General features: G+C 45.3%; 1 protein-coding gene across 2 annotated transcripts in view; it reads right to left on the bottom strand.

The window, feature by feature from the left end:
• Nucleotides 1-13,964, bottom strand: part of Pank1 (pantothenate kinase 1) — a 66,653-nt gene extending 52,689 nt beyond the window's left edge. Inside the window, exon 1 of one of the 2 annotated variants that reach the window (XM_021196983.2) lies at nt 13,064-13,964. In XM_021196983.2, the coding sequence (XP_021052642.1) occupies nt 13,064-13,622 (559 nt within the window). In that variant the 5' untranslated portion in view covers nt 13,623-13,964. Of the gene's footprint in view, nt 1-12,253; nt 12,492-13,063 lie in introns of those variants that run through there. The other variant, XM_021196987.2, reaches the window with a different exon arrangement.
• Nucleotides 13,965-14,244: the final 280 nt, after the last annotated feature.

The following is a 14,244-nucleotide window of genomic DNA, read 5'->3' on the forward strand; positions in this document are numbered from 1 at the left end:
GTCAGTCTTAAGGTTGAAAAAAAAAAAAGAAAGAAGGAAGGGAAGAAGAAAGGAAGGGAGGAAGGAAGGAAGGAAGGAAGGAAGGAAGGAAGGAAGGAAGGAAGGAAGGAAGGAAGGAAGGAAGAGCCCTGGTCCATCATCTGATTTTCATCTTCAAGAACTTCACAAAGCAGGACCTTCTGACCTTTCCTCTAGTTCTTCGCATCAACTGCTCCAGCAACTCAGTTGGTATTCCTGATAACTTCTCTCTCGTTCTGTGATCTATGTCCCATTTACTGGTGTACTGCAAAGGCAGAGCTGGCTCCACAGTTGCCAGTTTTCATGGTGTAAATACAACCCCCATAGCCAAAGACAACAAATGCAAAGTTACATCAATGTGTGCACATGCAAGTCCTACCTCCAGCATGCCCTGGCTTGCACACAGCATCAGAACTCCCAATTTGCTTGGGATAATCCCAATTTATGCCACAGTTGTGGTCTAATTTATGACCGCACTACTACAAATACACCTCAAAGAATAAATCTCATGTGGACTTCTCTCATAGTAAAAACCTTCAGTGAGGGGCTTAGTGCATAGCTCAGTGGCAGCATGTTTGCCTAGGATACAAGCGGCCCTGTGTTTAATGCACAGAACTGTATGCAACCAGGGATGGTGCATGCCTATAATCCTAGAGTAATTACAGGGAGAGACTAAAGCTATCTCATGAAACACCATCTCAAAAATAAAATTTAAAAGAATAAAAAAAAAAATTTAAAAAAAAAAACACCTTTCTATACAGGGAAAGGACACTCCCTGAAAATAAAATGTGATTATCCCCTTGGCCGAATGTCTATTTATTTTTTATTTTGTAGTCCTGGCTGACGTGGTGCTAATGATTCTCTTGCCTCGGCTTCCTGCCAAGTGCTATAATATTACCATCATGTCACCACCTTGGTTTACAATGTCTTCATGGCTACAGGTACTTGGAAGCCAACATGATGATGCCCATCTACAGCTCCAGCCCCTTGAGAGACTGACACTGGAGGATCTAGAGCTCAAAGACAGCTGGACAACAAGACCCAGTTCCAAAAATATAAATACAGAATTTTATAGTATAGGCATTGCAGAAGCATGACAGCAAAGGCACAACTAATTCAGATCTTGTCATATGCGCATGAATTTGCTGACCTTGGGAACCGCTAAGCAACTACTGAGGTTCTACCCCAGCTTAGAGTCACACGAAACTGAACAATATCAATAGTACTTGGCCTGTAGGAATAAAATCGATCTGTTCCAGTGGGTCCCATTGGAATCATCAAATCTGAGTTCAAGGCCACCAAGGACAATGCCTTTTTAATCCCCTTTACATCATTCCCAAGAAGGCTTCTTTGGGTTTTGGGTCAAGACAGGCCAGTAACTCGATACAATCCACGCTGAATGACATGAGTGGAGTTTGGCAGATAAGAGCATAGGCCAGTATTATTTCTTTAGGGACTAAGGACCCAGAGGAATATATTAAGCTAATATAGCTATCTTAAAATATCTAATGGGCTGTCATATAGAGGACTGATTAGATAAGTTGTGAAGGAATACAGGGTAGAGGTCATGGGGAGAAGAAGAACATTTTGACATAGAACAGCTACATAACCACCAATAATAGCTAACAGATATTGAGTGCCTGCATTTTTTTTTTTTAAGGAAGCCTCAATATACTGCCGACTCTTGTATTGACTGAATCTCTTTATGCCAAGGCAGCTGACCTTGGTAGATTAAAGGAGTTGTTTATCCAGACCCCCAGAGAACTTCAAGTAACTGGCATTGTCCAAACTGGCTCCACCCCTGGGTTTATGCAGGCATGCTTTTCCTGGTTTCTAGAGTCCTTGTAGCCTCAGTTCCAGAAGAAATTCAAGGCCAGAGAACCAGATGTTCCTTGCTGAAGACGATATGCACCAAGGAAAGAGCACTGGTCACCTGTCACCTACTAGAAGACTAGAAGGCAGGTGTTTGTTTGTTTGTTTGTTTGTTTTGTTTTGTTTAATTTACTAGGGAATAGGTTAAAAAGATGACCCGGGAGCTAAAGGCAGCTGTTCTAAAATCTTGTTCAATTCATGTAGTTCTTCAAAAGAAAAACTGTGACCTTTCTAGCCCTTCTCATCTCCTTCATCTTTACTTGCCTCATTCAAAGGGTGAGATCAGTCAAAATCAAAGGATGCTTGTTTTTTAAAACAAACAAACAAACACACAAACAACTTTGTTGGGTGGGGCCGATGAGATAGATGGCTTAGTGGGCAAAAGCACTTGCTGCCAGGTCTAAGGATCTGAGTTCTATCTCTAGAACCCATGTGATAGAAGGATAAAACCAACTCCTGAGAGTTGCCCTGTGGCTGCCATACATGGGCCGTGGTGTGTGTATGCAATGTAACTTATATGCAAGTTTAAAAATAGTTTAAAATTAAACAAAAACCTTGTCCTGACACCAGATTAGCAGTTAAATAAATTACTCAGCTCTCTTAGGCACTAAGTTGCCAACATCACTCTTAGACAGGACATGCCTGCTTGTCCTCAGGAGTTGCGATGGGGCAATCTATGACTGTTACCAAGACTTGTGATTGCCATACAGTCTGCTTATAGAAAAGTCAAAGGGCGCTAGGGAAATCTCCTTCGGGAGGTGATCGAAGACGGGATTGAAGAATACTCTGAAACCTGGTCCTCAAATGATCCAAGGCATCATTATGCCATTTTCCTTATTTGGTCCTCTCTCCAGGTGGTCGGATGGACATCTTTCTTCCCGTTAATAAAAGCACCTCAGAAAAGTTTGGACCTTGTCCAGGTCTACACTGCTAGTAAGTGGGAGGATCAGAATCTGAATCCAGAGCTGATCTATAGAACACTCACACCCTGGGTCTCCACAAGCCTCCTGCTCAGCAGAGTCAAAACCCTGAGTCCTCAGTTTCTTCACCTAGAGATAACTGCATCCCTCACTTCACAGGCTGACATAAAGGGGGGGGGGGAGTCCACTTAGCACTTGGCATGCAGGAAGCTGAGTGCTCCTTAGTGTAGACTACTGTTGTGTCCACGGACACGTGGTTAAACTTACTGCCAAGGCTATTCCAGCTTCATGCACCTACCTGTACTAAATGTAAATGGCCAGCGACAATCACCACCTACAGGCCACTCACTTCACTGCTGTGAGCCTCTCCCCACCTGCAAAATGGGGAACATGCATGTGCTTATCTAAAAGCAAACTTGGAACAAAAGGTCCACAGGCCTTGCTCAACAATCCAAGCAGGCNNCCAAAAAAAAAAAAAAAAAAAAAAAATCCACAAGTCTCTCCCCCTTCTCTCCAAACGACAGTGAAATCATAGTGACCAGGATAGTGATTTCTACAGCTATCCCTAAACAATGAGTGACATTTCCTTGCCCTTTTGAATCATTCAATACGCTCAAATACATTCTCAGGGAGAAGGACATATTCATAAATAAACATTCAACTAGAGGCACCTAAAAGATGTCATAAATTAAGTAATACTGTACTGAGCTTGGCAATTGTACTATCTAGAAAACATTTTGGTTTTTTTTTTACTCAAATTCTGTATGTCACACTGAGTACACTGAAGTTTCTATATCTGAATTAGAATATTGTCATTTCAAGGTGGGTGAATCTTGGCAGACATATATTGAAGCTAAGGCTTTATTCATTACTAAATTTGATAAGAAACCAAACACGGCTGGAGTTGTAGCTTATGAGAGCATGCTTGTCTAGCATGAACAAAGTGCTGGTTTCAATCTTAGGTACTGGGGACACGGGGAAAGCAGTTGTTTTGTTTGTCTTTTCCCCCCTTTTTGAGAGACTGCCGTTCTCAGTAACCTAGGCTGGCCAGAAACTGACTGCACAGTCCAGGCGCCCTTGAATTCTGGGCCATTCTCCTGCTTCAGCCTCTCTATTGCTAGGTTTACTTACATAAGTCATCATACCCAACAGACAGTTTTGTAACGCACACACAATTGAACACACAAATTCGGCTAGGTCGGGATAGATAGATAAATAAAACAAAACCAAAACAAAGACCTGCCAGTTAAAACTAATAACTTCCACTACAGACACAGCTCTTTCCAAAATTGCTATGGGTTTCATCTTACTTGCAATATGTCCCTCATGCTAAGAATTAACAGCATTATTTCCATCTCTGGTCACCACACCAATCAAATACAGACCATGCTAATGCTGAAACTCACTTACTGGTCTTGGTGGGGGGTGGGGTGGGGCGTTATGTTCCTGTGTTTGGTCTTTTGGGGGAAAGCGTGTTTGTGTGCTTAACAGAATCCTGATCACTAACCAGAGACAATAAAATATTTAAACTTTTATCGTGCGCATGTCTACTTAGAACACAATTGGCAAACTAAAGCTGGGCACGAGAGTGCACACCTGTAATCCCAGCCTTTGGGAGGATAGGTCACAAAGGCAAGGCCAGCCCATTCACCAGAGGCAATTCTAGGCCAGCCTGGGCTAAGAATCCCTGTCAAGGAGTAGAGGAGGGCTGGCAATCTGACCATGTTCCAGAGGATGGCTCCTGCTTGCATTTAATATTTTGTAACTTAGTCTGCCTACTTCTTGTCTGTCTGGAAAGACTGACTGTGACTAAAGGAGAAAAGAAAGGCAGATACATCTGGACTCTGAGGAAACAACCAGAAAATTCTCCTCATGTCTCTTCATGCTGGCTTTTCTGATTGGCCAGCTCAAAGGTAAAGTCCAATCATCCAAGGGCAGAATCTTAACATTTTAAAACTTTAGGCCTTGTACCTTAACAATCCTAGCTAAAATTGGTAACAGATTTAGTTTGATTCAACTGTGTAGCCATGTTAATACGTAATGGGTTTGTCCATTTTCTGCTACCAGAATGTTCTCATTGAATGATACAAGAAATCAGAACCTCTTACTCAAAGGCTGGCAGCTTACACCCCCATAACTCCTGCTTGCTACCACGCACAGGGTAATGGGATCTACCCCTGCCCACCAGAAGCTGCTCGGGGGCCTGCCTTCCACACTGAGTACTGAGTGTCCAGCTATCACCGAAGCACTCTTCTCTGTTCACAAGTGCACTGCCTCATCCGAACACTATAGCCCATGGAACTAAAATTACTGGGTTTCACTCCCTTCGTTACTTTTCCCCAAATTAATTTCTCTCTCTCTCTCTCTCTCTCTCTCTTAAGACAAAATCTCTCCATGTAGCTCAGGGTAATCTGGAACTCCTTACATAGCATAAGTTGACTGAATCTTGAGATCTTCCGGCTCTGCCTTCTGAGTGATGGGATTATGGACAAAGTGACACCGCATCTACCTAACACACAAACACACACACACACACACACACACACACACACACACACCTTACATAGCTAACACATACATACACCTCATGCACCTAAAACACACCTAACACACACACACACACACACACACACCTCTTACACAGCTAACACATGCATACACCTCATACACCTAGCACACACACACACACACGTCAAATACACAGACCCCAACATATACATATGCACATCTAACACACACATAAACCCAACACACATACAGAGCTAACACACACATACAAATACCCCTAAACACACACCTAACACACATGCACACCTCTAACATACACATACACACCTTATATACCTTACACATCTAACACACAAATACACCTTACATACCTAATACACATACTAACACACACACATACACACACACACTGCACTGTGTCATCTGTGCATGCTCCCAGAAAAGTATTGTTATTCCTCTCTATATGTGGTGGATTAGTTCTAGGACCCACACACACGTCTTCCCATCTGAGGATACCAAAGTCTGTTACTGCCCTATATGAGATGATACAGTATTTACAGTAACAGAACTGCCTGCGATATACTTCAAGTCAGCTGTGGATGACCTATAACATCTAACCTCATGCAAATGTTAGGTGAAGAGTTGTTATGCTGACTGTAAGTGGGTTTGTATATGTGATTGCTCTTTCATGATGGACCTACAGACTAAAGCTATAAGACAGGGTAAATAAATTATGGCTCATCCATATAACAGAATATTGGGCATATAAAACAGAATTGTGTTAAAGGATGATATTTAGTCATAAGGAAATGTTTATACTGGCTTGTTGGGATTGGGCACGGCTTTGTGGAGCTGTTTGTGCTCCCCAGTACTCATGCTCCTTCCCAGGCCTGTGACCTCAGCAACAGAGGGAGGAGTGGGCCACCTGCCTAGTTAGTTACAAAATGGCAAGCTTCAGGTTCAATGAGGGAATAAGGCAGAGAGCACTAGATAACTCAGTGTCTTGCTTTAGCCTCCACACATACACAAACCTACAGACACACATGTATACAGCATGAATACACTGCACCAGGGGACAGAAAGGCAAAGAGCTAAACTGTTTGATTTCTTTTTAAGTTATCAATAGGGGGTCAAGAGGTTGCGAAGTATACAGTGGATCAGTGGATAAAGATGCCTGCTATCTTTGGCAACCTGAGTTTGGTCTCTGGAGCCCATGTAAAGGTAGTGCAAGAGAAATGACTTCACAAAGTTCGTCTGAACTCCCACAAGTGTCATATTGTCCATGTGCACCACCCCCCACCAACAGATACACACATACACACACACACACACACACACACACACACACACACACACACATTTTTATCAGTTATCTGTGAGTAGAGATGTAGCTCAGTTGATAGAGTGTTTGCTTAAGAATGAACAAAATCACAAATTCAAATGTCTAGCATTGAATTAAAACTAGGCATGGCAGTAATCCCAGTAGTCCCACCACTCAGGATGCAGAGGCAGGAGGATCAGAAGCTCTCTAGGTTGAAGCAAGAGAAGTGGCACAACAGTTAGGAGCACTGGCTACTCTCGGAAAGGACCCAGGTTTGAATCTTTAGTACCTATTTAACAGCTCACAATTGTCTGTGACTCCAGTCCCAGGTATTCTGACACCTTTTTTCTTGGCCTCTGCAGGCCCGAAGCACACATGTGGTACACACACATATACATGCAGGCAAAACACCCATAATAAAAATAAATATTTAAAAAAAGAAAACCCTCCTCCAAAACACATGAAAATCAAGAAGAAGGAAGACCAACACGTGGATACTTCATTTCTCTCCAAAATAGGGAATAAAATACCCATGAAAGAAGTTGCAGAGACAAAGTTTGGAGCTAAGACAAAAGGATGGACCATCCAGAGACTGCCCCACCCGGGGGTCAATCCCATAATCAGCCACCAAAAACAGACACTATTGCATGTGCCAGCAAGATCTTGCTGAAAGGACACTGATATAGCTATCTCTGTGAGGCTATGCCAGTGCCTGGCAAATATAGAACTGGATGCCCACAGTCATCTATAGGATAGAACACAGAGACCCCAATGGAGGAGCAGGGGAGCGGGGAGGAGGGTATAGGGGACATTCGGGATAGCACTTGAAATGTAATTTTAAAAAAAGAAAGAAAACCCTCAAAGTCATCCCAGAACACAGTGAATCTGGAGCCAGGAATCCAGAGATTGAGCCTCAATTAACAACTACAACAACTAAACAAACAAGCAAAGAAAAAACCAAGTCATCGAGCCAGGTGGGGGGGGGGGACATGTCTACAACCCCAGCACTTGGAAGACTTACCATGAGCTCTAGGTCATCCTGAACTATGTTGTAAGCCCTAGCCACCCTGGACTAATTGTTTCAAAAAGAAACCGACAAAATCCAAACAACAACATAAATGATACCAGAATCTTAATTGAGTAGCATTCAAAACTATGTGGCAACCGTAGTCGATGACTGGTAGCATCCCAACTCTCTGGAGGCTGAGACAAGAGAATCATCAATGTGAGCTACAGAGCAAGCCAGTCGCAAACAAATAAGCAACATTCCCAGCCATAAGATTATTTCATTGCTACTTCATTAACTGTAGTTAATTTGCTAGTGCTATGAATTGTATTGTAAACACCTGTGTTCTCTGATGGCCTTAGGCAGCCCCTGTGAAAGTCCTTAGACCTTAAAGGGGTTGCAACTCACCGGCTGAAAATGGCTGCTCTAGCTTCTACTCCCAAGTGACAGAATGAGAGAGGCATGAGTTCCTACGCAGGCTTGGGATCACTGATAAGAGATCGAACCTGGGGTTTTGTTCATTCATGGGCAACTACTCTCATTTCTAGTCATCAAATACAAAAACAAAAACAAAAACAAAAAACAAACCAAAACAATATCAACAACAAAACCCCAAGTACTTGTCATTATGTGTAGATGGTACGTGGTGTGTGTATTATGTATTTATATTTTTACCTATCTTTCTTGTGTATGTGTATATATGGGCATTCACATGTGGGTGTGGAAGTCAGAAGATAACTTGCAGGAACTGGCTCTCTCCTACTATTTGGGGCTCGGGGTCACACTCGGGTCACCAGCCTTTGCTGTAAGCCCCCTCACTTGCTAGACCAGACACCATATCTAAAACAGATGTTTTCTGAGGGATGGAGCCACGAGAACTTTTTCCGGCTGTTTTCCCACAGTTTTGTAGGAACGCCCGACAAGTATGGGACTCAGAGTGCTATAGCTATAAAGTCCAGTCTCTTTTTATTTAGGCACTGTGTTTCTTTCTCAAAGGAAGTCAGTCGGAGGCAACGTCTTCTGCCTCAACTCCTTGCCCTGAGATTCACGGTAGACAGTGTTTAGTGATGAGAGCTGGCAGGTATGGAGTAAACTCTCTCTTGTCGCCCTCACACAAGCTCTACGTGCTCTGACGACCCCCTTTTCACTCATCCTGAAGCACAAAGGTTGAGTACTGGCTCTGACCACACACAACTGAAATTCAAACTCAAGTCGTCTGGACGGAGGGACAGGTGAACCTTTACAACCCCCGTGCATTCACAGCACCTTGGAACTGTGTTCATGGCCAAACTTTTGTAAATGCGTTGACCACCTCAGCTGTGTTACTTCGCCGGTTCCTCAGCATCAACACACAAAGTCACATCAGCACAGCCCGGCAGCCAGACCTGCTCCCTGGTGTGAGGAGTAGCACCCCAGGAAATCTAATCTCACCGAAACCCACTTTGGGTTTTTGAGTCAGCTTTTCCAAGTGAACTTTCTGATCCATTTATGAATATATGTAAAATAAATCACCAGGGCTAATTTTAGCTTCATGCTGGAAATAACATGGCTGACAAGTATTAACTACCTGTTAACCAAAATAAAATAGAGAGCTGTCAGGCAAAAAGGTAAAATAAAATAAAATACGCGCAACAGACTACATCAAAGGACCCTCTCTACTGATGCTTCACTGGGAGCCATTGGAACTCTTTGGCCCAAAATCAGCTACAGAATTGGAGACAGCTATCCGTGAGGTGTTGACGCCACCTGACTCACTTTTTCTACTTCAACATCAATCACATGTTCCTCAAAGTACATGAGAAAACATCATTTCTAATCAGACTTCCAACTTAATGGGAAAGGAAGTAACATGAGGCAGTCAGCAAAGGTGGGGGCAGGGGACAGGCAGGGCATAGGAACAGCTCCATGGGAGAGTTCGCTTTTGGCAATGGGAGGCTCTAGTTTCCATAGCCAGCACGCACACAGACACACAGACACACAGACACACAGACACACACACACACACACACACCATGAGAACATAACTAAATGCTCACTCCTGCGGCAGGCTAGCTAAGTAGTATAAAGATCACATAGGAAGATTGGTCAGCTCTGAAACATCATGGAGTTCTGCAGGTATCCGGAACAACACCTAGTTTAACTCTAGCGTCTCAAGAGCGCTGGTACTAGATCATGACTGTCAGGTAGTAGGGGGCAGGCAAAATAATCAAGGAAACCTGAAGAAGTTAGTCTTAGGGAAGGTCTCCAGGGAGTACATAGGGAGAAACAACACTTAGATGGACATTAAGTCGACAACTTTCTCCTTTCCTTGCTTAGTAAAACCAGCACACAACTGATTTGACTTTTGGACGGTGCTGGGAGATAAACCCTGGGAGTTTTGAAGGCTGGATGCCTCCATCTTCTGTTACTGAGCTATTCTTCAGCCTCCTGACTTGATTTCTAGATTAGAACACATTCATACGGAGAGAGTGGGTTTAAGATTTTGGTTTTAAGATTCACAGGTTGTTGTTTGATTGTTTGTTTGTTTTTAAATTTGTATATATGCATGCATGCCCCGTGTGTGCAAATGCCCTTAGAGACCAGAGGAGGGTGTCAGCTCAGATAGGGCTGGAGTTACAGACGGCTGTGAGCCTTCTGAGGCGGGTGCTGGAAACCAAACTCTGGTCTTCCGGGAGAGCAGCACATCCGGGAGAGCAGCACATACCATGCTCCAACCTGCAGAGCCACCACTCTTGTGCTGGACCTAGTTCTACGTAAGAAATGTTGGTAGTGAAATATACAGATGTATGCCTTAGGGCATGCAAACTGCATTTCAGAACTGTATGTTCGGAGCTGAAGAGATGGCTCAGTAATGAAGCACATTTGCTGTTCTTGCAGAGGGAATAGGTTTGGTTCCAGCACCTAAATTGTGGCTCCCAACTACCTGTAACTCCAGTATCAGGGATCTGATATCTTCTTTTTACCTCTGATGGCATCAGGCCTGCATGTGGTACAGAGACATACACGTTGGGAAAACACTCCTATGCATAAAAATAATAGAAAATCAATGTGTGCTCAAATCTAAGAAAATTAAACGTAATAGGATAAGGAAAACAAGCGTTGATTCAGTCCTTTAAAAGACTGTAAATACCACAGACTGCTGACACACCCCTTTTAATCCTAGAACTCAAAAAGCGGGACCAGATGAATCTTTACAACTCCCCCGTTCTAGGTCAACCAAGGCTACAGAGAGAGAGTCCCTAACTCAAAAAAACAAACAAACAAAAGCTGTAAATAAACCAAGTGCGATGAATTATTTTAGAGGCAGGAGGATCAAAGGGCTCAAGATGATTCTTGGCTGCACGTGGAGTTTGAGGCCAGCATGGGCGACATGAGATCCTATCTCATGAAAGCCAAATAAGTAAATAAATAATTTATAAATAACTTATCAGAATGTATAAATAAAAGAAAAATTAAAAGCTTTTATTTTTTATTTATTTATTTTTTTTTTTGTAAGAAACACAAACCACTTAGCTTCTGGCACTAAGTGCACAGGCAGGAAACTACATTTCCTTGTATTTTAAAATAATTCTTATGGCTTTGAAAGCATAGTTAAGACTCAGATTAGTTTTCTCTTCTTCAAATCATTGTTAGAGATTGTATTTTCCATTTCTTGAAAATGTATTTTCAGCAGTGCAGAGTAAGGCATGATGAGGAATATCAAGAGTTTCAGGCCAGCCTGGGGTTGATTGTATCACAAAACCCTGTCTGGAAAATACCAAAAGGGGCCAGAGAGACAGCTCGGTAAGTAAGGGCCCTTGTCACTAAGCCCGTCAACGTGAGTTTGATGACCCGAGTGTGATCATGTGTCAGAAAAGACCAGCTCTTCTAAGTTGTCCTCTGACCTCCTGGACTGCTGAGCACGCTTGCATCCGCATACCCACCACCACACAGTAAGTGTTAGAAAACGGGAAAAAAAACACAAAAAGAAAAGACTTCAAACCAGCAACTGCCTATCTACCATCCCACCCCCAACTCACCATGTAGCTCTGGCTGATCTCAGGCTTGGGAGTCTCCTTACTCAGCCTCCCCAACATTTCTCTTAGAGTCTAGTTACTGTTGTTGAAAACTATAATAAACTCTTTAAGATGGAGATCAGAGAAATAAGTAAAACATGGGTTCAGGGAAGTAAAACAAATGAAATAAGACACAGGTATCAGCCAATCTCAAGTTCATAAAATAATTTTCCTATAAACTATAAAAAGTACGTTTAAAAAAAACCCACAGGCACTTAATAACCGTCTTACAGCCATGGCCAAATCAAATCTGCTGGGCAATTCCCAAACTCCACACACACCTTAACATTTCAAAATGTAAGCACTGAATTCACCCAGACGTGTTAAAGCGGTTCCCAAAGTTTTAGAAACGAATGCACTGCAGAAAGGCTATGAAAACTATGAAAGGAGAGATAAAAATTATAAGCAAAGACGGACGAAGGAGTTATGCTGTTTGCCAAACATCAACCTTTTACAGAAATTCAAGCCCAATTTAATCATTTCCCAATCTCGAACAGTTCATGGATATGCACGCGTTTGAATCCGATCGCTCACTACCGTGGACTCTACTTACTTTGCTTTCTGCCATTTACAAGCTTCATTAAAGACACCCACAAAGAGGTAACCAGTTGAATGGAGTTAGGCTCAGATAAGGAAAAAAAAAAAAACAGCCTCGTAATCTCTACCTACAAACTGACATCCCAGAACGTCAGGTGGGGAAGGTACCCTTTACAGTCTAGCATTATATATACAAGCCTCAGGTTGTGAAACAACGCACTTTTCGGAGCTGTACAATTACAAACACTCAACTCGACCCACTGGGGGCGGGGGGAATCCACCTGCAATCCTCATTGGTCCACACAGTTCCGGCCCACATGGTGTCAGTGGGTGTTTCCCTCTACACCAGCCGTCTCACTGGCTGTGTGGAAACACTGTTTAATAGGCTGTGATTTGGGGGATTGTCAAACTCCACGCCTCCTTAAGCTTGCCAATGGGCCCAAGATACTGGCGGTTACTCTGCGATTCAAAGGGCAAACTGGTAGCCCGAGATGCACGCCCCAAAAGATGTGCTCGGAGAAGGGAGCAGTGAGCCCGGGGCTGTGCCAGCTCGCCCTCCCCCTAGTCCCAGACCCAAAAGCAGTCGGGTTGTTTGCCCCATGGCCACCATTAACAGCGGGCAGTGCGTTCGCCTTGCCGCTACGGTGACCGAGGGAGCAGCTCCAGCTAACGTCTGACCGAACCATCAGGCGGATCGGACTAGACAGGCGCCACTGCAGGCGCCACCTAGGGCGCCCGACGCCTCTAGGGAGGACGCAGTCCAGAGCGGCACTCTGTCGCCCCCCTCGACCGCGGGCACCGGTGCTCCCCTGCCCGCAGGACTTACGCGGCCTGTTCTTCTTCCCGGAGTCCATCCTCCTCCGCAGCCGGCATTTCTTGGCCGGAGAATCATGCTGGGCGAACAGCGGCTGCGGCTGCGGCTGCAGCTCGGACGGGAGCTGGAAGCGTGAGGCCGGTGGGTTGCGGCTGCAGGCGGCCGACGGGTGGAAGCCGTTGTGCAGCAACCCGTTCACGGCGGCCGCGGCGCCCTCGGGGGCCCCCGGGGACTGCAGGGCCGCGCGCTCGTGCTGCGCGCCGCGATCGCCCATGCCCGGGACCGGCGGAGCGGTGCGCGGGCTCCGGCTCAGGCAGCCTCGCTGGAGGTCACGGTCGGCCGTCCCCCGGTCTTCCGATCCACCCTGGGGCTTGCTCTCCCGCAGCCTCGGCGCCGCGGCCGGGGGCTGGCGGCCCCGGCGCTCCTCCCCTCCTCCCGTCGGCGTCCCCACGTCTTCCGCGAGCTGGGCCCCGCGCGCCGGGCTTGCTGCTCCCGCCCGCAGCGTGTCGGCATCGCGCGCCGTTGCGGGAACCTCCGCGGACCCCGGCCGGGGAGCCCGCCTCCCCCTCATCCCAAGGCCGAGCCACTTCAAATGCGTCTTCCTCGCCTCCCAGACCTGTCCCCGCCACTGAGCATGCCCAGTCCTACCCGCCACCGCCACCGACGAGTTTCAACGTGCGGAATGAAGTTCTCGGGGTTTGCGAAGAGGAGATAGGCGGATCGGGCTTTGTGTGGCGGAGCGAGCCTAAAGGGTACTGGGTGAGGTAGGCACGAGACAGCCAGAAGCCTCGGGAGGAATGCCGGAGGAAGCCAGATATTTGCAGAGGTTTCAGGTTTGCTAATCCTATCCCCAGTGGGCTAGTACCTTCACAAGGTCACCCATGCTACATCCCCGCCCCCCGAAAGTGTGTGTGCTGGCGCGCGTGCGTTAATGTGACCAAACGACTCCCAGGTCTGAAGGGAGGGAAAAGAACAATTATTTATAGAGAGGTAGGCAGCCTTGGAGAAGGAGGGGAGTGAAATTCCTTGGTTGGCACACTCACACAAACAGCATGTGTTCTCGAGTTAGTTGTCCTTTGCAGAGAGGAAACCTAGGAAGAGAGAGTAAGGACAGTGAAGGACAAAACTAGGCAGGAATAACCGGTGCTAGAAGAAATCAAGTAAACAGAACCGATCCCAAGCTATAAAAAGCG

Source organism: Mus pahari, chromosome 1 (assembly GCF_900095145.1).
Source record: "Mus pahari chromosome 1, PAHARI_EIJ_v1.1, whole genome shotgun sequence".
Classification (NCBI taxonomy): Eukaryota; Metazoa; Chordata; class Mammalia; order Rodentia; family Muridae; genus Mus; species Mus pahari.